Raw genomic sequence first — 24,769 nt, forward strand, 5'->3', positions numbered from 1 at the left:
TGCGCATTATACGGTCATCTTAAATTTGATATAATTTTTTAATTAATTTGCAAAACTATCGATTATATTTATTAAAAGTTATAAATCTTTTCAAATATAATTTGTTGATAGAATTGAATCGAGTCTTCTTACTACATAAAATGTATAATAAAATTAACTTTGATAAAAAAATCAATGAAATATAAATAAGTTGAAGGGTTTTGTAGCAAGCAAATAACATACGTCTGGGCAATCCTAAGGTAAACACGGATTACATATGTGATATGGTTTTTAAAAGAAGAGATGCAACCGCATTCCCTAGTTGTCAGACTATGGAGAGGTAAACTTCTCGGAAAAGTAGAATTAAACTGTTTACCTTCCCTTCTCTCCCCGTCCTTGAATTGCTTCCAGGGGGAAGAGGTACCTCATCTGTCCCAGTTCCGTGACTCACCCTGTACGCACATTTCACAACTACCGTGTGTCCTCTCAGATAAATTCTAGATTAATTCTTGTCCAATGAAAATTTGAAGAAAAATATTTATTGTAAATCTTCAATTTTCAATATTAAACCTTTTAAACCGGAGGAAATAAAATACATAAGCCATACGTGAAAAATACAAGCTTAAAGTCCACTTAATTCGTATGAAATCTATCTAATTATTAATAAACAAAAAATTAATTCAAGTTTATTAAAATTAATATTAATTAGGTCGACTTAGCAAATAACGATGCACAGAAAAAATACAATATAATTGATTGGAAAAATTAATGTATCTTGAAGGTAAAAATTAAACAGAAAGGAATACATTAGCTACGTCCGCATCATTCAGGAAAAGTAGACTCGTTTTCAAAGGCGTATGCGCATCTACGATATTAAAAAGAAAATCTAGCTAATTCGTCTTCCGGTTGAATCGTGTTCGATAGGACATTCTGAGACACCCTGTACACGAGTTTTCATGGGTCGCCTTCGAGGCGGTATGCGCGCCGCACGTCTCCACCCTCTCGTAGGTATTATTAGTGTTGGAAGTCTCTCACACGTAGTGTCGGCGCCCTTTAATCTCACTCTCACACATATGCGCGTGCGTGAATACCCGGTATTGTGGAGCCGCACCGAAGACGACCGCTTTCAGCTGCTAGAAATTAAGACACAGATTACGGAATAGTGCGCCCATACGCTATTTCGTGCCGCTGGAATTCAGCATTTATCTTCGATCGTGATCTTTACGGGCGATCGTCTCGGATCAGCGGTGGCAACGAGCGATGCGTGCTGGGAGCCGGTCGATAGATTTCCGTCGTAAACGTCGCGCTCGATCGACGACATTGGAAATCGTCGGAATCTCCGAACCGATCCTGTTAGATCATTAACGATAAGTATATTCCATTCTTGAAATTTTATTACGAATTTTATTATAGGTAAAGTTGTTTTTTTATCCTAATAAAAATTTACTTTTGAATATTAATTCGACATAGAAAAATGTATCTCCCATAATTATTGCAAATTTAAATTGCAAAAATAATTTTTATTCCTGCATTCTAAAAATAATTTTCTAATTTCCTACTTTCGAAATTCTTTGAGTTTAATTCTAAAAAATAATAAAGAATACCAATTGAGTTGAAACAGAGTGGCTCGTATAAATGAGAGATTTCATTCTTTAGAATTAAATTCCACTCCTAAGATTCTAGAGAGTGATAAAATTTATAAAGAAAAATGAGATATATAGTATTATCAATTCAATGATTTTTTACGTTGAGTATGATATTTTAAAAAGAAATATATATATATATTTATTAAACAAATATTCATAAAAATATCCCATTTTATAGACACAATAAAAAAATATAGTAATAGACAATTTTCAGAAAATCTCTTCATTTTCTTTCTCTTAAAAGAGAAAGATAAATAAGAGATTTCCTGAAAAATGTGATCTACTACTGCAATCATAGTTTAATATTTAAAATCGTAATATACAAACGGTAACATTTCGATAAACATTTTCCGTTCATCAATACAACAATTGATACCCATAGCAAATCGTCCCGCATACATGAAATATATACGAACACCGAGATATACGAACATCAGCAGGTCGAGGCCAGTACCCCGTGGTTGAATCGTTCCTCGTGAACGTAAACAAATTGGAGTAAATGAACTCCGGCGCGCGAGCTCGTATGTGTGACGCAGTGATGATAACGGATCCACGTATTCTGTAAACATTCGGGCTACGCCGGCGAGCACATGTATGTACACACGCGCATGTATGTACACATGCTTGTTGCGTGCGATGCAAGGCCAAGGTTGATCCGACGCGATCGAGTTGCATTCTCAATGAGAATAAATCAATTTTGATCAGTGCGTTCGGCGCCGCCGTTTGGATTGTTCCGTTAAAAGCGAAATTCCATTATCGAATTGACAAACGAATCGCGAATAGGCATTTCCGCGAATTCTAGAATGCAATTATATTATGCAATAAAAAAAATCTTTTATATTACTAGGAAAATGAAAAAAAAGATTAGAAGAAGTTAAACTTCTTCTGTCAAACTTATTTTAAATTATTGTAATAAGTATTACAGTAATCAAATGTTCTTTTTTTTTTTTGCTCATTTAGTGAGTTTCACAAATATCTTATTGTTTCTAAATATTAATTTTGTGTTATTAATATCTATAATTTAGATACTTGTGTTTTGTATTCATAATTATTTTATTTAGTAGGAGAAATTTGATACTGGCATGAAAAACTCTGCACAGTGCAAACAACGTTAGTGACAAACAGCGATGCAGACGAAAGGAAGGGTAATAATATATTTATAAGATATAATTACGCCAAGATATAATTCGCAAAGTACATTCCAATTATTTTTGAATTACATCTTATCTTACCTTACAAATATATTAACACAATCACGGAGACTCGTAGACAATTTACTTATATTGGAGTTTTCAATTAATTAAATCTTTTTTTTTTTATCTTTTTCCTTGATAGTCATTCTTTGCCTAAAATCGTCCTAGTAAAAATATTCAAGATTAATCAACACTTTTACACATGCAATAAATTAAATAAAACATAAGATTATGATTAAAAATTTCTTTAATAAAATTAAATCAGTAAACATATGTAATTTTATCTTATTTCTTCCTCCGCATTAAAATATTATTTATTTTATCGATATAAAGAAGTGCCTTTATCGAGCTAATTGCTCTAAATTAAGTCGATTCTCAAGGAGACGAGACGAAGTACACAACGACAACGTCAAAAACCGAGTTGATGGCATTATTTTCGACGAAACACGCCATGCTTCCACATGCACGCGCTCTCTTCAATACTCCCCGGCACCGACGAAACTAATTCATCACGTTCCATTATCATCCCGCACATAAATCCTTCCGGAGGAGTCAGTCTCTCTTCTTTGTGGAGGAGAAAAAGACGAAGAAAAGGAAACACGCCCGTATGCATGCGTCTCCGCACGTACGACGCACGCACGCACGCATGCACGCACACGCACACGTACGCACGTTTGCCTTGTGGAGGCCGGGGCCACTGACTCACTGACTCATTCGGCATAAACGCGAAGCACGAAGAGGCTCTTCTTCGGCCGAGCCGCCTCATCGGGAAGAAAAGTGGAGCATCGACCTCGAATTTTAGTCTTTTTATCGCCCGCCGACTGTCACCACTTCTTTTCTACCGGTGATCGGCGCTCTCGCGATTGTGCAATCGCGCGAATTGCTGCGACATGGAATCTTAAAAATCTCTCCATCTCTTGTATCACGCTTTGGTCGATAATAAATGCACCGAGAGAAAAATGTCAAAGTATCGCAAAGTGTTGTAAAAATTATTTATAACGTTTTCTTCGATATTTATGAGCTACGAAAAAATTTGTTTGCGATTTATTTCTATAATTACATTTATATGATGCAGTTTCGAATATATTAAACTATAGACAGAATTTTGCTTAATTCTGATATTGCAAAAATATTCGGACACTTAACAAGATATAATAAACAAGATATAATATAAATATATTAGGTGTTGGAATTAATTCGTAGCGTTTTTAATGAAAGAATGTTATTTATTTCACATGAGCATTAAAAAATACATTAATGAAAGTACTTCCCATCACTTGTAAAACGCTACGAATTAATTCCAACACCTAATATATAAATGAAATGATAATAATTTTAATACTGTTTTGGATAACCTTTTTATTTAATAACATGCTGTAAACGTTTAAGTACGTTAGAAATAATTTTTATTAAATAATCTGATATAATGCGTGTCTAATCTTTTTTAATCATAATTTTAGTTCTTCTTTTGATCTTGTAGGCATAATCCAAATGTTACGATTTAATAAATTCCATAAATATACTATGAGATTTAAATCTAGTGACTGTGATGGAGGATGTAATACTTTTGAACAGTTGTATAATAAATATTCTTGCACTATTCGTGATTTATGTTTTGAATCATTGTCTTAATAAAATTTGAAACTATCTCGTATATTCATATTATTAGCATTTTTTATTAAATTGTTTTTTAGAATACTTAAATATTTATTTAAAATTCTGTCAATGAAAACTAACTAATTCACTCATTCCTTTACAACCCCAAACTATTAAACTTCTAGTTGGCTTCAAATTTTTCAGTTTAAATTCTTCGTTTGCTTTTCGTCACATCATTTTCCGTCCGTCAGATTCAAAAATGTTAAATTTGCTCTCATCAGCGAATATTACATCATTCCACCATATTTGTTCTTTAGAAATAATCCCTTGACGAAAATTAATCTTTTCTTCTGATCCGCTTCATTTATGAACGACTTTTTACGAACAACTCTACCATTGTAACCACTTTCTTTTAATGCTCGACGAACTGTATCAGGATGTACTTCTTACTATTCTCTTCGTATAATTCTGAGGTCAATTTTATAGCACTTAATCCAGGATTTATTTTTATTTTCCTAATAATTTTACGTTTATCCCGTGAGTCAAATAATTTTGGACATCCTTTCTGAAGTATTGATTCAATGCGATCTTCACGAACATGTCTTTTTATAATATCTGCTACCGTATTCTTACTCACTTACTAAATTTATTAATTTACCGATTTCTTGATATGATTTGCCTTTTTTATAATGAAAAATAACAAGTTGGCGTTTATCAAATCAACTATTTTTACGTCCCATTTTCATTGTTAATTTGTGTGGGGAAATTAGGTTAACTCAATTCAACATGTTTTGTATGACTTACTTCACGGTAAACAAATAAAGAATAAACTAACTTGATTTCCGAGGGTCAGTAAATATAAAATATATTGAGTGTCCGAATATTTTTGCGATTCTAAAATTAAGGATTAAGTTATTTAATATTTTTTACATTGAAAACTACATTAGTTAGATAAAGAAAATTAAAAATTAAATATGTTTTTTTACATTTATAATGAGCATTTCCAATGGTTAAAAAATCGTAAATTTCTTAATCCTATAAAAACTATATTTCAAAAATAATAAATTCTCTATTATTATGATGTCCGAATATTAATGCGAGTCACTGTATATACATTTCGATGAAATATATTTCAGTAATTATAAGAAAACAAAACAGATGGCTTATTTGTCAGGAATAAAATTTTATGTCGCCGTATTTAATAAATAAAAATTTACTTCAGTGAAATAAATATATTTCTCACAAGTAAACTTTTAAGTATCTTTTTCTCAGTGTGAAATTGCGAAAATTCGAAAAACACGCTGTTGATTAAAGTTTAGAATTGCATATCGGAAAATGATTTTAGCTTTAATACTCGTATTGGCTTAGATTTTAGTAGCCGATATTATCAATGAAAAAATTGTAAATTTAACTCGAATTAATTTGTATTAATTTGAATGGAATATTAAACAGTGTATCAGTTTTTGCTTACAATTAGACGATATCTTAATTAACATTTCGATCGATGTTTACTCGCAAGATATTGCATTCCTTGATTTCAATAAAACAAAACATAAATAAAACAAACCAACAATTTTTACTTAACGTTGCCATAGTAACGTATAAGTATCAGAAATTTTGTAGAATATCATTGTTACCGAAAATTACGATCCAATATCGCTAAAATTAGTTTCGACGAAGTTACGAGCAAAAATATGAGATTTCAACGAGACGACCCGGTACATCCGCGATGTGGAAATCGCTCGTGCGACCACCCAGCGCGACTATCACGAGCAAAAAGTTCGCGAGGCTTGCTACTCGCTTCGCCTCTTATTATAGGTACGCGTTTCTCGGACCATCGGCCGGGATACGTCGAACGCAATTGAAAATAGCACCAACGTGGATTTAATGTAACATCCTTTCGTCACAGTAAACGGATATAATTTAAACATGACGCGGACAGACAGAAATTGAAGATATTATTGCAAGTAAAACATTCAGCGATCTTGTAAAACGAACATAAAAATCGTAAGAATCTGCTGTCTATAATTCCATCGCATTTTAGAAACGCGATTTCTATCAAAACACAGGATGTGCACGATAAATCTTCGATGTTTTGCAATAATGAGAAATAAAAAATGAACACATGATACTCTCTAAATTCTTTGAAGTGAAAATTATGCCAGTCTTGAAAGAAAGTAGCTCAATTTTCAATCTTTAAGAATGGGACTTCATTCTTCAAAATAACAATTCAGTCTAAGAGAGTTTCTAGAGAGTACATATTTCTGATGATTTTAAAGGTCAACTAAAAAAAGTTCTTACAAAAAATTACCACATGTAATCAAACACTTGGAAATCACTTGGATTGCTTCTTCCAGGGAATATGTATTAAGAACATATTAGGTTTGTTACTTGAAATTATCACAAATTTTTGCACTTAAACCGGGACAAATAAACATTCGAGCATTGAAAAGAAAGAAAGCAAAGATACTGAATGTAAAAAATGCAGGCAATGCGAACAGACCTTATTTACTCCATCAAGAGAAGTTTGTTAACATGTGAAAGTTTGGAAATTTTTATTTTCCATTATTTCAAAATACCAGAGATTCAGTGTGTACAACCTATAAAAATAGGATAAACAGACAATAATGCAGAGTTTTTACAAACTCCTCGTCCTAAAATTCCATTTCCAACTTTCTTTAATTTCCCTGACATTTCTCTAATTTCCCCGATTTCCAGTTTTGTGGCAGCTCTGTAACGATAATTGTAATACAAAATTTAATTTTTCTGTCAGTTCGCCGGGACGATATTCCCTCATAAACGAGAGGTATCAGAGTTTACGAAAAATGAGATAACGGTCGCACGAGATCGTGCAGCAATTTTGATGGAAGCTCTCGGGGCCCGATCGATGAAGGAAAGCGAATCGATATTAACGCGTGATCGTTCCGGATCGAAACAGGCATCCTCGAAAGGCATTGCGATACCGTACGCACATTTTCGTCCGCGAGAAGGATCTCGAAGGTCCGATCTCCCGGTTTCGTGTGCGACAGGTCCCAAGAGATCTCACTAGTTACAGAAGAAATGCCAGGGATGACGTGGATCCCGCCAGACCTCGGCAGGAAATCGATCCTTCGATCCGGTACTTTCAAAAAACATGTCTCGAGACCACCCGCGTATGTGAAAAGTTCACAGCTCGTCAGTTAATCGCGTAGCTCCGGAGAGACTTGACCTGTTTGCGGGTAAATTGTGCGTGAATGGGTATTAATGCGAAGATAAACAATTTTTAGAAATAAACAATTCATAAATCAGTGACAATGAAAAAGATAATAACAATAATTATATTAGGACTTTCAAACTTTAAACAATACAAAAAAAGATCAATATAGTAGGCTAATGAGAGTCAGCAACGATAAATTATTTAGTGAACAATCAATAATCAGATATTGGATTAATGTTTTCTTTTTGTATAAAATAAAGAAGACATCACTCCAATATCTGATTATTGATTGTTCACTAAATAATTGCGCCGTTTATCATTGCTGACTCTTATTAGCCTACTATATTTATCTTTTTGTATTGTTTAATGGAAAAGATACTTTCAAACAGAATTATTATACATTGAAAAAGACAGAAAGGTGATCCTAAATAAACAGCTTATTTTTTTACAACTTTTACTTTAACACCATTTTCATCAAAAGGAAAAACATTTAAAATTTCTCTTTCAAAATTTTCAAATATGGAAATTCCATTCATCAATCATTGCACTACAGCTTAGTCCCTTAGAAACTTGACATGCAATGGATATGCACGTGTATAATAGGAATGCAAAGTCATTTTGTAAATAGACAATTCATGAGTCGGAAAGGTGATCCTAAATAAATAGCTTAGCTTTCACAAGTTTCTTCTTTAATATCTTCATCGATTTAAAAAAGGAAAACTGCGAGTTAAAAAAATTTTCTTTCGTGTCGAATCATTTCTACTCAATTTTTCCGATTAAGCCGCAATGGACCACCCAGTATAAACTTCCTCATGACATAATTAAACGATTTAAGGCACGACGAACGGAATGAAGAGACGGAGAGATTCGTTGCTCTTTCAAGGAGTATCATTTTATGGCAGTGGCAACGGACTGTAGAGGCATCGATAATACCGCTCTCGAGGCAGCTTCACCGACGACGGCGATAAGAGTCGAGTAGCGCTAACCGCCGTTAAAACGCATTTTCGATCGTCAAAGTGCGCCTCGTTAATCGCCGATCGAAGATAACGCGACGCCCAGTAGGAAATAACGGCGCCGTTATCGCCAACGGTTAATATAATTTGCATTGAGTTAACGCGATTATCTCCACATACCAAAGGGCCACGCGATGCCGTATCGAACTATTATCTATGTCTACCTATTTGGCGTAATAAAAATCGATAGCGATATTCATAGCGTATTTCATGGCGTATTGGAAAAATTATTTCAACGTCTTAATTAACCATGCTTGGTATCTATATTAAGGAACATAAATACGTAGTGTTTCATGCGTAAATAATGTCGGAGATAAGCGGCAATCGACTTTCAAGTTGGATTTTTCTTACTGCTTCCTGAATATCTACGATTTCGAATCTTCTTATCAAATTACTCGCCAATTTGTTGCTAATTGGATAAAGTTTGTTCCGGTTTCATTTCACAAACGCATTTTTTTTTTTCGAATTTTTAATTTCGAATGATATCGTTGAATTAACTGAGGCGATTTAAATGCAAGAAATATTTGATTCAACGAATGTTACATACTATTTCAAGTATTTCTTCATTCTTTTAATACAGATTGTCAGATGTTAGCTTTATATAATTTAATATATCGATTTCGGATAATAATTACGCAAATTTTCTCCGGATTGTATTTTCAATTTTCAACGTACGTTTCTACAAACTTTTCTCGAACTTAAAAAAAAAAACAATTTATCGTATTATTATGCTAAATAAACGACAAATGGAGCATGTAAATCTTTCAACAAGAAATTGTTGAATATCACTTTAACACAAACTATTTTAACACAAACTATTTAAATAACGAATTCATTAAATTAACACGGAAATATATTAAAAATTCAACAGAAAATTTTAACAATGTTTTTCAGAATTACTTGATAATTTTTGTGTATTTATTAAAATAATAAAAATTAATTAGAGACACGAATGACCCATCATGTGCAGTACTTACTAAACGACTGGAAAATCATCGTGTACACTAAGGATTAACTGTAATCAAGATTTATTTCTTTCTAAGGCCCAGTTTCACAACTCATAGTTAACTCTTAATCGAAGTTTAACTTATTCCTCATCTCTTTCTAATGTTAGAATTGGAAAGAGACGAGAAATAAGTTGAACCTCGATTAAGGGTTAACCGCGAGTTGTGAAACTGAGCCTAAGAATTAGAAAGAGACAAAAAATGAGTTAAACTCCGAGATTGACGTAAATCTCATTACGACATTGGTAGAAATAGACAGGAGGAAGACGATTGAACAGGGATAATAGTACGAGTTCTCACCTTCTCGAGCTGATCCAACGCTATCGCGGCGTCCGTCCAGCTGGGCCTGACGTAAAGATCAGATTCGTGCCGGATTCTGGTGCGTTCCGCTACCTTGAGGTCCTTCTCGCCCTCCGCGTCACCATTCTGCCGCGATCCAGAAAGGCGTCCCGCTAGGATCCCCGTGGATATGGGTCCGGACACGGAAACCATGATCTGTCATGCATTCGCCCGCCACGCGCGATTACAACTTTCCGAACTCGCTCGTCTTTCTTTCTTTCTTTCACCTTCCAACTCTTTCGATCGAGAGGGAATCTTTTTAATTTCTCATCGATCTCTCGTGGCGGTTCACTAAAAATCCCGACCACCCTCGAGGTAACAACTTGACGTTTCAATATATCGGTCCTTTTTGTTAATTTTGTTGGAGGAGGGGAATCGGGCGATCTTGTCTTCTCTAAACCAACGGTACCCTTCCCGAAGGGAACCCTCGAAATTCGCGCACGAGGACGTAACGAATCGACGCGCGAAAACGCGTATTCTCGCACACTCTCCACTGCCCGAAAAAAATCGCAACACCTTTTCAGGAGCACTTCTTCACTGACACTGCCTGGCGATTTCCCCGGAACGGAACGATAACACGTGACCCCCCCTCCCCCGTGAGCCACGCTCAAAATTCGCGCACGAGGACGGCGAACAGTGGCGCGCATGCGCGCGCGTCCTGCCGATGTATCGCGTTCGGCGCTAAGGCGCTATACGCCGCGCCGGACCGAGATCGGTTTTTAGGTTACCCGCGGTACGTAAATACGTCTTTCTCTGTCGCTCTCTATCTCTCAGATCTCTTCTCGCTGCCTCTCGCTTACAAGGAGCTCGAGGAACGCCCGACGAGGGCGCAAGAGGCGAAAGCGCGCGCGCGCACGTTAAAGGGAAAAATATATGTGGTATATGTGATATATCGCGCGACGCGATTGTTTATTTTTTTTTCTTTCCTCCTTACGTTCAATCGCATGTAAAAGATCACGTGTCACCGCGCCGAGTATGTACAATCCACGGTATTTCGATTAAGGCCCTTCGCTCCGGGCCCGGCCCGTCGCGTTGTGTCACACTGTCACCACTGAGGGCACTGAGTATCGCCACCGTCGTCGTCGGCGTCGTCGGCGTCGGCATCGGCGTCTGCGTCGTCGTTGCCACTGTTGTTGTCGCGTTCGCAGAGTATGACGGGCCCTCTGCGCGGGCCTCTGATGCGTCCTGATGATACGTGCTCCGGCGTGAAAGTGCGACGACGGACACCGGCGTTCACACGACCGCCACTTAGAGCAGTCTAAGTCGGTACTAAGCGAAACCCGCTGCCACATTTCTTTCGTGGCCTGCCTGCCGCGCCAGCCATAGTTGACGGCTTCCCCCCCTCTTCTGCTCAGCGCTCCGGCTCGGGTGCGCAAACATTCAGGCTCGTGCGTAGCCGCGGGCCCCGCGTACCGTCCGCAAAGGGCCCCCCGTTATCCATATCGCTCGCGCTGCCTAAATCATTTTGTCCGCTCCGATTACGTATTTAGGATACAACTCTACAATTTCCTGTTGACGCTCAACGCTCATTTTTTCATGGGCTTTATACAATAAGCCATTATCTAAAAAATTGACCACTGTCGAATGAGGGAAGAATAATCGATTATGATTGATCAATTTTTTAAACTTAAAGCTATGTTATTAGGCTGTTATCAAGATCTGCTTTGACTGAAAATAATTCTTTCTTTTTGATTTATCCTTATCGTTCTCCACTTGTAATTGTTTATCTTCTGTGAAACTCAAAATCAAATATGATAGTTATAATCTTTTTTATTTATAATTATGGTTTATTACGGGTTTTCATATTATATACTCGCTATATTATGCACTTATTTTTTTTTCTGAGTAGATGGCATAAATGTTTGTTGATAGAACAATTGTATATGAAATTATTAAAAAGCTGCGATATTTAGAATTATACGATAATTCACTATCTATATTTTTTTTCGATTTGTCTAATTATCTAATATTATTATATAAAATTTAAATGACGATAATTGAAAAATATTGAGATATATCTGTCTTTATGAAAATACAGAAAAAGTTAAACTAATTAATTGTAAGTGAGACTTAAAGCAAAAATTATGCAAAAATGTGGATAAGTATATCGACTTTCGTATCGATTGGCTAATAATCAAATTCGAATCAATAAATAAAAAAATTCGTTATTGTATTCTATTAGTTAACATATCACGGTTATGTTCGATTGATCGATCGGATAGCTGGATCCTAAACGGACGCTCGATGCGCTACTGCGCGTAAAAGTGACGTCAGAGCCGAGCGGAGCCGAAAAGGGCCGAAGCACCAGAGACTTGGAGACGATTGGTGGAGGCGCCTTGGCGTTTCACGTTGCTAGGATACTCGGGGACTAGCGAGGGGAGTCGACTCTAGACCACACACGCGTTCCCATTTTCCCTGGAGCAAAAACATTACCCACACCGAGACGCGCGACACACACGACGGTGCACACAGCTGCGCCACGGCGCGCAGTGGTGCCTAGGTAGATGAAACCTGAATTTTTTCCCAAAGTTTCAAGTTTAAGAAAATATCCAAACACACATACTCACGTAATTTCAATTCGCAGAATGAGAGGCGTGTCCTCAAGGCTATTATTGATTAAATCTTTATTAGAAAATCTTTTTGTCCGAAATAGTAAATCGATATTCTTTGAGAGCGCTCTTTTAAATATCATAACACGCAGAAAATCGATCTATGGGCGTCTCAGAATTTGCAGATTGTGATCTAGAATTTACAGATTGAACTAAAAAATCGTTCAATTTTTTTCGTTTTGCGCAGCCTCTAATTTTAACGAGATGACGGAACTTCTTATTTATTTAGACGAGTACAAGCGAGAAGTGATTTTGCAGATAATTAAAAAATAACATTTTTGACAGGGTTTGGCGTCCGTCTCGACCTATCTTCGATTACAACGGTCTGTATATGCAAAGACTAAGATTTCTATACGGCTTGAACTAGAAATAAATACTCCGGGAGTGATTAACAAGTCGAGACGTCTCTCCTTCGCAACATTTTCTTGCTCCAGTATTGTATTTCCAGTTGACACCAATTAAAAGTGACATAACAGCAATGTTATAATTTTGCACTTAACAATCCAACTGTTATGTAATACCATGTATTACATTACTCTCTAAATTCTTTAGAATCTCATTTTAAAGAGTGAAAATTGAGCCAAAAAGAGCAGCTCAATTTTTAGTCTTTAAGAGTGATATTTCATTCTTCAGAGTGGGATTCATTCTAAAAGTTTTAGAAAATACATCTATATTGTTGAATACAAAATTATAATATTGATGTTATGTTACTTTTAATTTATTGCCGATATGCCGATTGGGTGGTCTCTACATGATAAAACGTTAAAGGAAGTGAACGAAAATTTCTGCTTTATGTTTCTTCGTAATTTTCTATTTATATACAAACGAGACAAAGATGTACTAAATAAAGAATATGTTAATTTTTTTTTTAATACAAATAAAACAGGTATAATACACATTCTGACTGCTTCCAAAGAAATGTCCTTGCTTGTCATAAAGTAATAGAATGTCTTATTGAGACTTAAGAGGCAAAAAATGACCAACTATCGATCAATGGACGATTTTTTGCCAATATATCTTATTAAAGCCAGTTTGCAATAAACGTCAGAATGTTTGGTCCGTAAAATCTCTTTTAGGCACCACTGTTGTCGATCTTTCTTTCCCTGTCGTTTCACGCATTCCGCCATCCACGTTGTTCTTCGCTCCGTTTATGCACGTGCCGTGCATTTGTTTGTTTACCTGCATGCTCATTTGAAGAGAGAGAATCTGAAAGAATCACCAAGGAGCCAATGCCATGTGTGTGTGCGTGTGTGGGGAGGGGGGGAGCACCACTGAGGACTCGAATTAATATTCATAACCCACATTCACCGCTGAATGTGGTCGTCGAATTCTCAGTTCGAATGATGTCGTACGCGATCTTTATGTGAGATGAACGGAATTGCAAGCTGAAAGACTACTTTTAGCGATACACTGCTATAATATCGCATATATTGGTTTTCGTCTTAGAAACGCTACCGATCGGCAGAATTTTATCGAAAAAAATGTGCGTTAAATTATTTATCGATTTTAATTCACAACATTTCTAACAACTTTATTTCTTAATTGTTATATTTACAAATTGCAGATAATTAAATACTTCTGTGTTTGCCTAAAAAAAGCTGCAATTGCCTTTATTTAATTTCATATCATTTGCTTTGACAAAATTTGAATCAATTTATACATATATGGTTTAATAAATTAATTGCAACGCATAGAAACAAATATAATTTGCGAGAAATGAAAAACAAAATATAATTTATTCATAACTATGAGAGTGTATGCCTTTTCGACTTGAATTAGATCTTAGTGCTTGATATTTTAATGTTAATTTATATACATATCCAGTCTTGTAAACTGCTCATTGATTTAATTTTCAGTTTTGAATTTTAAACTGAAACTGAAATAGTAATATTACAAATTAAATCGACAAGCGATTTAATGATATTAATGATAATGAACTCATTAAAACATTATAAAGAATCTATCATGATAAATATCACCTCAGCCAGGGATTTATGATACTGACACGCAGTTTACAGAACTGGATACGAATATAAATCCACGTTGAAATATTATTAAGCTCCAAGATTGAACTCACAATCAGACCTTTTTAATTACGTTCTTCAACATCAGTCTAACGGATTCTAATAATTTATTATTGATAATTTAGTCATTTTTAATAATATATTATTAAGGCTTAAAGAAATTTTAAGCCTTCTAGATTTCGTATTTTCAAGGATCTTTTCTAATTTTTCTTTTTGGAGCTCCAAGTTGCTCGAGACTATAATTGAAAAAAATTTTTTTCTTCAGCACATCAGGGATATCTGTATATACGATATTTTCTTCAATATATAAGTACGTTTTCTTCAATATATAATATATAAGTACGTGGGAGTAAAGGCCGGCTGTTTTCGATGCCGCTCATTAAGTCGCGCGTCGTGATTAACGTATTAAACTGTCGTCATAATATCTGCATAACGACGTGACTTCATTAGGCGTCGCGCAACCGTTCTCCATGTGCTTGCCTGTGCATATGAATCAGGTCGGGCAAAAGGAAACTTAATGTGTATTACGAAATAATATTTTAATATATAATAAATAATACTAAAAAACTGTACGTACTTTTAAAAGAGTCACATACTTACACAAGTATACACACACACTCCATGCAAAATTTGCTGCGTTTAGAATGTTTATTTTGCAATTATTCCTATTTTCTCACGCACAGCTTACATATATTTTAACGGAAACAAAAAATTCTTAAAATCCGCGTTTCTTGCATTGATGTCTTTTCGTATCGAAAGATTTCATTCACGCGCGGCTGCAAGAGTCTTAATAAAAAAAAAAAAGTACAAAATGCTCTACATGCCCGACAAAAAAGGGAAGAGAAAGAGAGTGGAGGGTGAGGGAGACGAAGGAGAGATCTTTGCGTATTGTTTCCTTTGACGGACGCACCCCGCGATCGCGCCGTCGATCGGCGATAAGGGAACGCGCGCGCTGAGGAACCGTTAATAATTTTTATGACACTCTTAACTCGCCACCCGGTATTAAGCGGTCCTCCGTAGGAGACGAGCTTTGATCTTCGCCGACGCCCGGTGTATCGGCTTAATAAGTGCGGGAGCGAGATAGCGTAGTTGAGTCAGCTCGCGCGCGCATTCTGACCGCCTGTGGAACTGTCTTCTGGTCGTCGTCGATGCACGTCGCGTTGCATAAGCCCAGGGGCTTTATTCTTGAAAAATATCACATACGAAAATACTAGGGAAAATCTATGATAGTAAAAAAAAAAGAAGTGTTTAATTTTAAGAGATTATGATACTTGGTTCTTGTCTCCATTTCTTAAATACTTAAGATGTTTTACTTTTAAATTTTTTCTAAACAAAACACCATGTGCTTGGATTTAAAATACATAGTGTTTTCAATTTGGACAGGTAGTGTGTTGTTTGTTGAAAAAGTTTAAAACTAAAACATCTTTAAGTATAAAAAATGGAGACAAGAACAAAACATTTAATATCTTAAAATGAAACACTTTCTTTTTCAGTGTGTATGTGTGTGTGTTTTAAATTTTTGAATGCAATATTTTTCAAAGATACTGCCCTATGCATGAAAGCATAAAGCCCATTTTACAATTGCATAAGTGGTCTCAAATATAAGAATCGATTATGAATATCCTTTATCTAATTGCGTAAGCATAATAAATAATTATCTAAGTTGTAACAATTGATAACAATCATACAGTCGAATATTATTTGTAAAAATTGACTAATCATAATCGAATATGAGAAGAATATTCGACTGTGATTGGTCAATTTTTACAACTACAACCATTTATAACTACACTTATGCAATTGTAGAATGTGGTTTACAATTACAATCATTTGTGACTATTGCAAAATGGACTTAAGGCTGCGCTGGTTGCAGTCCGATTTACGTTCACAGCGCTCTTGAAATCATTTCATTCTTCTTGTTATTTATAAATGTTAAATAAGGACAAATAATGCTCACGAACATTATGAATGTGAAACGGACCTAAAAATCGTGCGAGGACGACCTCGTAATTCTCGCGCTTTTCAAAGCCCGTCGAGAAAAGAAAGGAGGAGAGTGAATATAAATTCAAGGCTCGTTTTTTGCAGAGTAACAATACAAGATTAAAAGGGCCAACACGAATAAAAAAGGTGTAAGTGAAAAATAATTATAATGTTGGTTGATAGCGTTGATTTTAGTATAACTTCTTTTTTATATTTTATATTCACCTAACAATGCTGTTGACCTTAGGTATTTATTAATATTATGTATTTGACGGGTGTGGAAGACTAAGTAAGACGAAACGCCCTGTCTCTTCGAATATTCTTGTCATAATAAATTATTTGTTAATGTATATCTTAATTTTATTCGTTTTTATTAGTTCTATTATAGATTATTTCATAAATACAAGCCGATTCCTTTTTGTATCGAATTATAATCTTTGTTTTAAAATGATGTAATCAATAAGAATAACATTTAGAAACAGTTTCAACTCGCAGTTGAAACATATTTTTCAGCCAATATAATACAACGAAAAACAATTAGTATAATGATTAAATGTAAGGTAAATACATCGTATATATCTAAAGAAATATTATAAATAAAAGAATAAACAAACAAAGAATATGAACATTTAATAAATTTATTTAAACTAGGTCAATGGATAATCAAAAGAAAAAAAAGAAAAAAAAAGAAAACGCATCCATTATGACAGGTGAATAACATTAATGTTCACTTTGATTGTTCGGATCAATTATAATAAAACTAATTCGACAATTTTATTCAAAATAATTGGAATGTGTTGGGATTAAATAATTTGATAATGTTTTTTTAAGATCGATAATGATGATTTAATTATTTGTATGTACTTGATTGTTTTAACTTGCTTTCAAGACATACTTTCTGAAACGTGTATTTATATAATTATATAATATAAATGCTGCGTGCAATCAGTATATAAAAAGACTTAAATATCGGTTTTATCAATGTCAATTAACCGGATCCCTTTTAAATCTCGTGCTCTAATTTAATTTAAGCAAATATCAAGGTCGACATTAAGGACATTATTTCAACAGCGTATTACTAATATTGTTCGCGTTATACAGATGATATTTAAAAAATGTTGTTAAAAACGGAAATAATTTATCAATTGTAATAATCACTTACTAATAACTTAAATATTTAAACATTGATATATCGTGTGTTGTCAAAGAAAAATATTGATATAAGAATATTCTTGAATTTTCCCTTATTTAAGACATGGCATGCTTGAGATTTAATAGACCAATCTCTGTAAAAAAAAATGTAATGAGTACTCTTTTCTCAGGACTCTCTATTAAGTCTGTCCAGTTTAATCTTTAGAATTATCCGAAAACTACCTCTCTATTTGGTGAAAATAGAAAAGAAAAAAGAAGTGAAGGAATAGAAGGAAAGAGAGAAACAGAGAGAGGAATAGGTTGAATAAGAAAGATAGACAGACAGAGAGAGAAAGAGAGAGGGAAAGAGTTGGAGAGGAAGATATCCGACTTACTAATTGCAACGACGTCGGTGGTCCGGAGGCACACCGCGGGCCATAATGAAAAGCAATATGGTCAGGATACATGGTGCGGATCCATCTCGGTGACTCTCCCTCTCCCTCTCCCTCTCTCTCTCTCTCTCTCTCTCCCCCTCTCCCTTTCTATCCCGAATTAAAATCGTAAATCCGGCCCGAAGGATTTGTAGCGGCGCCGCGTTCGACTTTAAAGCATGGCGCGCCGAATCTTCGGAAAGTAATTGTTTTTTTAAAGCGAGACACACAGGAAAAAAGGTATTAGTGTATTTCTTTATTTTTTCTACTTTCATGTTTTGTAGTAAGAAATTCGTACGAACGTAGCAAGTTTATTTTGCTGAGCCGCTGATTGTTGTGTACAAATTCCAATTGTGGAATATATGAATTTTAATTCAATTTTCATATAAATTCATCCTATTAAATGTATCGTAAAGTCAAATCATATCCCTTTAACGGATGTAAATTTGAATAAAATGTAATAATATAAAATGACAAAGCTCTATAAATAAATCGATCACAATGTAAGAAAGGAGCATAAAGAGCCAACGCTAATTATTATAGCAATCTTTATAAAAATTCATATATCAAATAACAAAATAATAACATAATGATTTTGCTCCTTTCTTAAACTAAAAAAACGCAACATGTTACGATAATTCGTGACATCTCTATTGACAATCGTCCCTTCGCATATATAGACGTAAACGTTAGAAAGCAGATCGATTAGAACCCACAAGGACAACCGTGTGACGTCTCTCCCTGCGAATGGAGATGTTTCCACGGGAAATAGATTGAGACTTCACGGGCACCCTGTAGTAGGTCGTAGTTACGGTTCATTTCGATTCCGAGGGCTATTAAACGGGCCGTAAAGGCTCGGAGTTAGCCGCAAACGGTCTAACTGGTGGTTCACGAATTTACTGGGACGGATTGTCGATGAGCGAGCTGGCATTGTATCGTCCGAGCACTCCTGAAATCCGGAAAGTCAGTAAATTTCCCGGACGTCGCGCCAGGGGAATTATACCTGGCCGAGGACGGGAGGTGGGACCGGAGACGTACGCTCTGTTTGCGTAGGACGGAGACCACCCAAGTCGGGCCGACGCCTCTGTCCGCATGGTGGATCCCAGTGGATCCGAGATCCGACTTGGCGGAATCCTTCGCTTCGCCGAGCCGGAGCGGAGGCGACGTACGTAAGGCAGGGGCGGACCGACTACGAAATTCAGGCACCTTCTCGGATTATGACGTCAGAAAGTCAAAAAGTCCCCGGACAAACAATCGCGATTTTCCTCTGCGTCACGCACGTCAGTGCATTGGGACAAATCTGTTTTTACATCATCAACGCATTCCAACTTGGATAACTCGGGTTCGGTACTATAGAAAGCCAAAAGATTAAGAAAAAAAGGTTCTACCTTAGAAATACAATCTTTTACTTAGAAATACAATCTTTTGAAATTTTTTGCTCGCAATTTTTTTATCGCGTAGAAACAATGTTATAACATATAGAATTATATTCTGTTACTTAAAAATAAAATCTGAAATTGTTTCTTATCGATATGTAGTTAAATTTAAATAATTTTTTTAGAAACTTTTTATAAGAATATTAAATAATTTCTATGAGTTTTTAAAATACATCTCTCTCTCTCTCTCTCTCTCTCATTATTTAACAATATAACACGCTAAATTAATAATGTTTGACCGAAGAACAATAATTAGCACAAATCTATTTTGAGCTCTGTTATTTCTCTGTGAAACTATTTCTACATAAAATAGGGAATTTAAAAGTATTCTGATTAAGAATTTTCACATGTCACAAAGTTATTTAAGAACTTGTACCTATTGTATAAATATCCAATGTACATATTTCATTTGGAATTATTGCAGTATTGTATGTCTTTTGAACTCGATAAGATGATTTTCCGGTAAATATTACACAATAGAAATTCTAATCCGTCCCTGACGCAAGGCAACAAAACTCTTAACCTGATCCAATGTGCTATTTTTCATCCCATTGTGTCCAACTACAAGGATCGCGACTCCCCGCGATGATTCTTGAACGTCTGGTGATGGATGCACCGACATCTCCATCGCACAACAAGGAAAGTTTTGGGAAATTAGCGTGTCAAACGTACGAGACTGTCTATTCAGTTTGATGCCACCCAACGTGCGCGTAATATATCTCTGTCCGATCCTGTTTTGTAGTTTGTAACGTAAGCGCGGAACTGCGAAAATTGGAATGCGAAACGTTCGTCCCACAAAAGTCCTTTGTTTCCTTTTATTAACTCAAAGTATAACGCATCAAAATGTTCGAGAAACGCAAACGACACTTCTTGTTCAATTTGGGTCTTGTATATTTTTTTCCTTTTATTTCTTAAAATACGACAATTGCACACATTTATTATTAAATTAAAACTATATAATTGAATTTAGCTATAATATTATTTCTTTAGTATTTCAGTTGTGTCAACATGTTAAATATCAATTTAGATATTTTACTTGACAGTTTACATCCCTCGATAAATTGTTAATAGCTTTTTTATAAAATTTTAGATACGGATGGTATATACCATGCTATATTATTAAGGATCCCAGTATCATTTCTCATTTCTCATCATTTCTCAAGAGGATTGGATTATATCACGAACGAGAGGCATTATGACAAAAAGCAAACAAGGGACCCTATTCTTATGAGATATTTGAAAAGATTCCCGCGCAATCTAATGACGCAATCTAATGACGCAAACACACGCAATTTCCCAATTTCTTCGAGAAATAAGAAGGAAAGAGAGGATTATCCCTTTAATTATGATATTATGTCAATTTCAGTTTATGATTGCGTTCCAAGTCTGACAGTAATCACTCACGTACTTTAAACGTATGTTTCAGTTTAAATAACAGAAAGGTATGTTAAAAAATTTACATACAAACGTTATTATTATTAAAAACAATTAACGTTAAGATCTCGTCTCGACCATATTTAGATATAGCTCTTCTTTACTTATTTGATTTATTACCTCTTTGAAAACTTAAAATAATTCAACTCTGCTATCTCAAGTAATATTTTAATTTAATCGTTTCGCAATGTAAATATTTCGAAATCGCACGTGATTATCTCTTCGTATACTCTCATACTCAAAGTATATCTCAAAATATGTCTTCGGCGCGTGTAACATTTCCTAGCACAAGAGAAACTTTGTATTGCCACTCGCAAGTATTTTCCCTGCGTTAATCATCGCGACGTTTTAACATCGCGTAGGTATCTATATTGGGATATTTTCCAGATAGAATTTATAAAAATGTTCTATATATAGGCGGACCGTTGGCGCGCGTTGGCGCTAAATAACGTGATACTTGGCAGTTAAAGCGGGTCCTCGTACGTGCGTATATCATGGCGGTGTACGCGTAACTTACGGTTACGCGGTCCTATGCTTAATATCAAAACAGTGTTAGTGACTGGCCACCCACGGCGAAACCGAGGGACCACCTAATGAGACGCGCTATTATAAGGGGGCCCGTCTCCACTTCGCACTTTACTTCAACCGCCGTTCTCCTTTAACCTTTTAACACAGCGAACAGCCAACCCTATACTCACTTCTAACGGAGTTCGCTCGAGGACACTAGGACGCGTTCTTTTTTTTTTTTTTTTACCATTTTTTTTCGCTCATCGCTTATAACACGAAATGGAATTATTATTAAGAAACGTCGGTAAGTCTTGCACAGATCTATTCGTACGATCAATCCATTCGTATTAATCTCTGTATTAACCTCTAAAATCTACGTGTATAAAACATTATTAAATTCGTGACCTACATATGTCAAAATTTGTTTAATTGCAGAAAAAGCAAAGAAAATGAAAGCTGTAACGAAACGAACGATATCTTTTTAATCCGAGAACCTATGTAATTAACTTTGAGATTAAAAAAAAATGTGTGGCTTCGAAGTATGATTTCACTAGATTATCAAACAGATTAAAATAAAGTAATTTCTATTTGACGATATTTTTCAAATATCGTGTTACAATTACAGAATTAATAATGCGTACAAAATGCACGGTGCACATTATAATGTTCGCGATGAATTCTCTGAAATGACGGGAAAAATGTCAAAAGTTTTTTTGCGCTCATAAAATTCCCCTCGGGCGTAGATGCGCGGCTTCCTGTTCTCGCGAGGGGATAATGTCGAGATGAAGATTTGCAAAATACGGCCGAGCGGCTCGACGTCCGACGAGCGCAGCGTCCCGCGCGCAAATCAACGTTTACACGCGCGTCATTAGAAATCAATAAGCGCACTCGCGAACGGATGCGAAATCGTGCCGCGTGTGCGTATACGCGCGCACGCAACCTCGCTCGCGCTCGTACGCGGGACGAGTCCCTATCTAAGCCTCATATTCCGTGATCGCGGGGACCACCCAGCTAGTCCACCGCGGAAGTACGCACGCACGATTTGCACGCGCGCGCACGTATACGCGTGCGGTACCAGCGGAATATACGGGGTGTCCCGCGATAAACGGCGATGGAAGCCGCCGAATTTCGGTATCTTTCTTCTGTAAAAGTCTTGAGCCTCGTCTACAATGTGCTCTTTGTTTTCCTGTTCCTGTTTGTTTGTTTTTTACCTTTTGCTTTTTTTCTCCTTTGCAACAATTGTTTTATCAACAATTGTATTTTTTGCTACGTAATTTCTTGTTTCTTTCGAAGTTCGTTAACTTTTATCTCGGGTGATGTGAAAGAAAAAACTAGATAAGAAGCAAAAAGACAAGATGTAAAAAATAACAAAAAGCAAGGAAACGAGAAACAAAAAGCTCATTGTAGAACAGGGCTTTAAGCCCATTCTACAATTACGTAGTGTAGTTGTAAGTGATTGTAGTTGTAAGAAATTAATACATTGATCACAGTCAAATATGAAGATAATAATTAGTCAATTCTTACAACTACAGCTACTTACAACTTTAAATTTTTAGGAAATTCAAAATTCAATGTTGCCAGATCTGTTTGAAAGTTGTTCCCATATATTGCGATTTTCTCAATATTTTCTGTAATTTGGATATCTTTTTATATTTTTCTCTCAAAAAGCTCCAAAAAATTTTCCTAAACTTTTTATATCTTCAAAAAATCCTTTAGTAGAAAAAAAATTGAAATTTAGAGGAAATTCTTCCAACCTGGTATAATATTAAAATGTTTGTTAATTTGTGATATTACTATTCGATTTAGGACTGTATTCCAAAACGGACAAATAATCGGCGCATAGATTTGCTTGAACTGGAGATTGTATAAATTCACGAGAAATATTATAATAGGCACTAAGAACCGCTTTGATCGAATATGGTATTTTTCATTCATATATGTTTAATCTCATCGGTCGATTCTATATGCTGGTTATTACGATTAATATTATCACATGTCTTGAATTAAGAGGACGTCCGCACTTAAATTTTTTGTTATAATAAAATTTTTTTTTTTTTACTTGAATTAAAACATCGATTTTAAATTTGGAAGTTAAGGATTCCGTTCTTTTGCAATTCTTTGCTTGCTACATCGTATACTTTTTTCTACGTAACTTTGTTTATTGTTTCATTATTTTATTAGGCTATTTTATTATTAGAAAATTTGTTAAGTCTGGGACACCCTGTGTATGGCTAATGCGCCATTTCCCGAAAAGATTACACCGACTGGAACTTTTACCTCTTAATTCGCCGATCTTCGCGTTCTTTACGACCATCATTAAAAATGACGTTCTTTTAGCTTCACTTTTCAGCCCCTGATTACGAGCCTTCCGTTCCCGACCTTTCGCTCGGCTACGGGTGCCTATTATTACGTACATTTATCGATAATACTGGGTCTAATTACGACGATTTTCACATTTGGAGAATCGTCGTCGCCTTAAAGAGAGCTCGTTATTTTCCACGAGACGACGAGCGATCCTGCGGTAAATTATTTTCCCGATTTTTTTACCATCTTCACCGTTGCGATTTCGCGAGGAAAAATAGGCGATTCTTCTTTTTTCCTCCTTTCTTCTTTCCTTCTTCGTATCCGGTACCGCGAGGGACGTAAGAGAGCTCCTTCGACGCGAATCGCTTTCAGGAGGGGTGGGGAGGGGGGGGAGGTGGCGGCGGCGGTCTCGCTTAATGTCGTCCCCAGGGTGGTTACGCGCGTTTGCGTGCACAGCAGCGTCATTATACGCGAAATAACATGCTGCACTCGTTCGTTGCATACGCGCTGAACATTGTGAGCGAAGTAAATTAATAATTGGAACGTTTTCGACGGACTATGTCGGCACGCCCACGGACGGTACAATCCGCCTGGAAAACGATTCCGATTGTTGATTCCACCGCTCCTCCGCGCGTAGAATGTAATTACAACCATGGCGGAATAAGTGAAGCAGAGAGCGGATAATTTTATAATCGCCAAGTTACAATACTTCAACGAATCGTTTTTTCCCACAGATGAGTAAGAACAAGATAAATCTTGTCTTTACTTGTGACAATTGCTACGCAAATTACTCAAGAATAAAAATTTTATTAATACAAAATTATTTATTTCTCCTTTTTACTATTTTTGAGAAACAATGGTTCTTAAACAATATTCCTAAAATTCTCTTTAAGTCAGGAAAATAATGCGTAAATTATATGCAAATAACAAAGTGAGTTGTTATATAA

General features: G+C 35.6%; 1 protein-coding gene across 1 annotated transcript in view; it reads right to left on the reverse strand.

Annotated features, from left to right (window-relative positions):
* Nucleotides 1-11,876, reverse strand: part of ptc (protein patched) — a 52,386-nt gene extending 40,510 nt beyond the window's left edge. The window contains exon 1 of the mRNA XM_011063531.2: nt 9,928-11,876. Coding sequence (XP_011061833.1) covers nt 9,928-10,119 — 192 coding nt within the window. The 5' untranslated portion in view covers nt 10,120-11,876. The remainder of the gene's footprint in view (nt 1-9,927) is intronic.
* Between the last annotated feature and the right edge of the window lie 12,893 nt (nt 11,877-24,769).

Source organism: Acromyrmex echinatior, chromosome 3 (assembly GCF_024713525.1).
Source record: "Acromyrmex echinatior isolate Ae372 chromosome 3, ASM2471352v2, whole genome shotgun sequence".
NCBI classification, from domain to species: Eukaryota; Metazoa; Arthropoda; class Insecta; order Hymenoptera; family Formicidae; genus Acromyrmex; species Acromyrmex echinatior.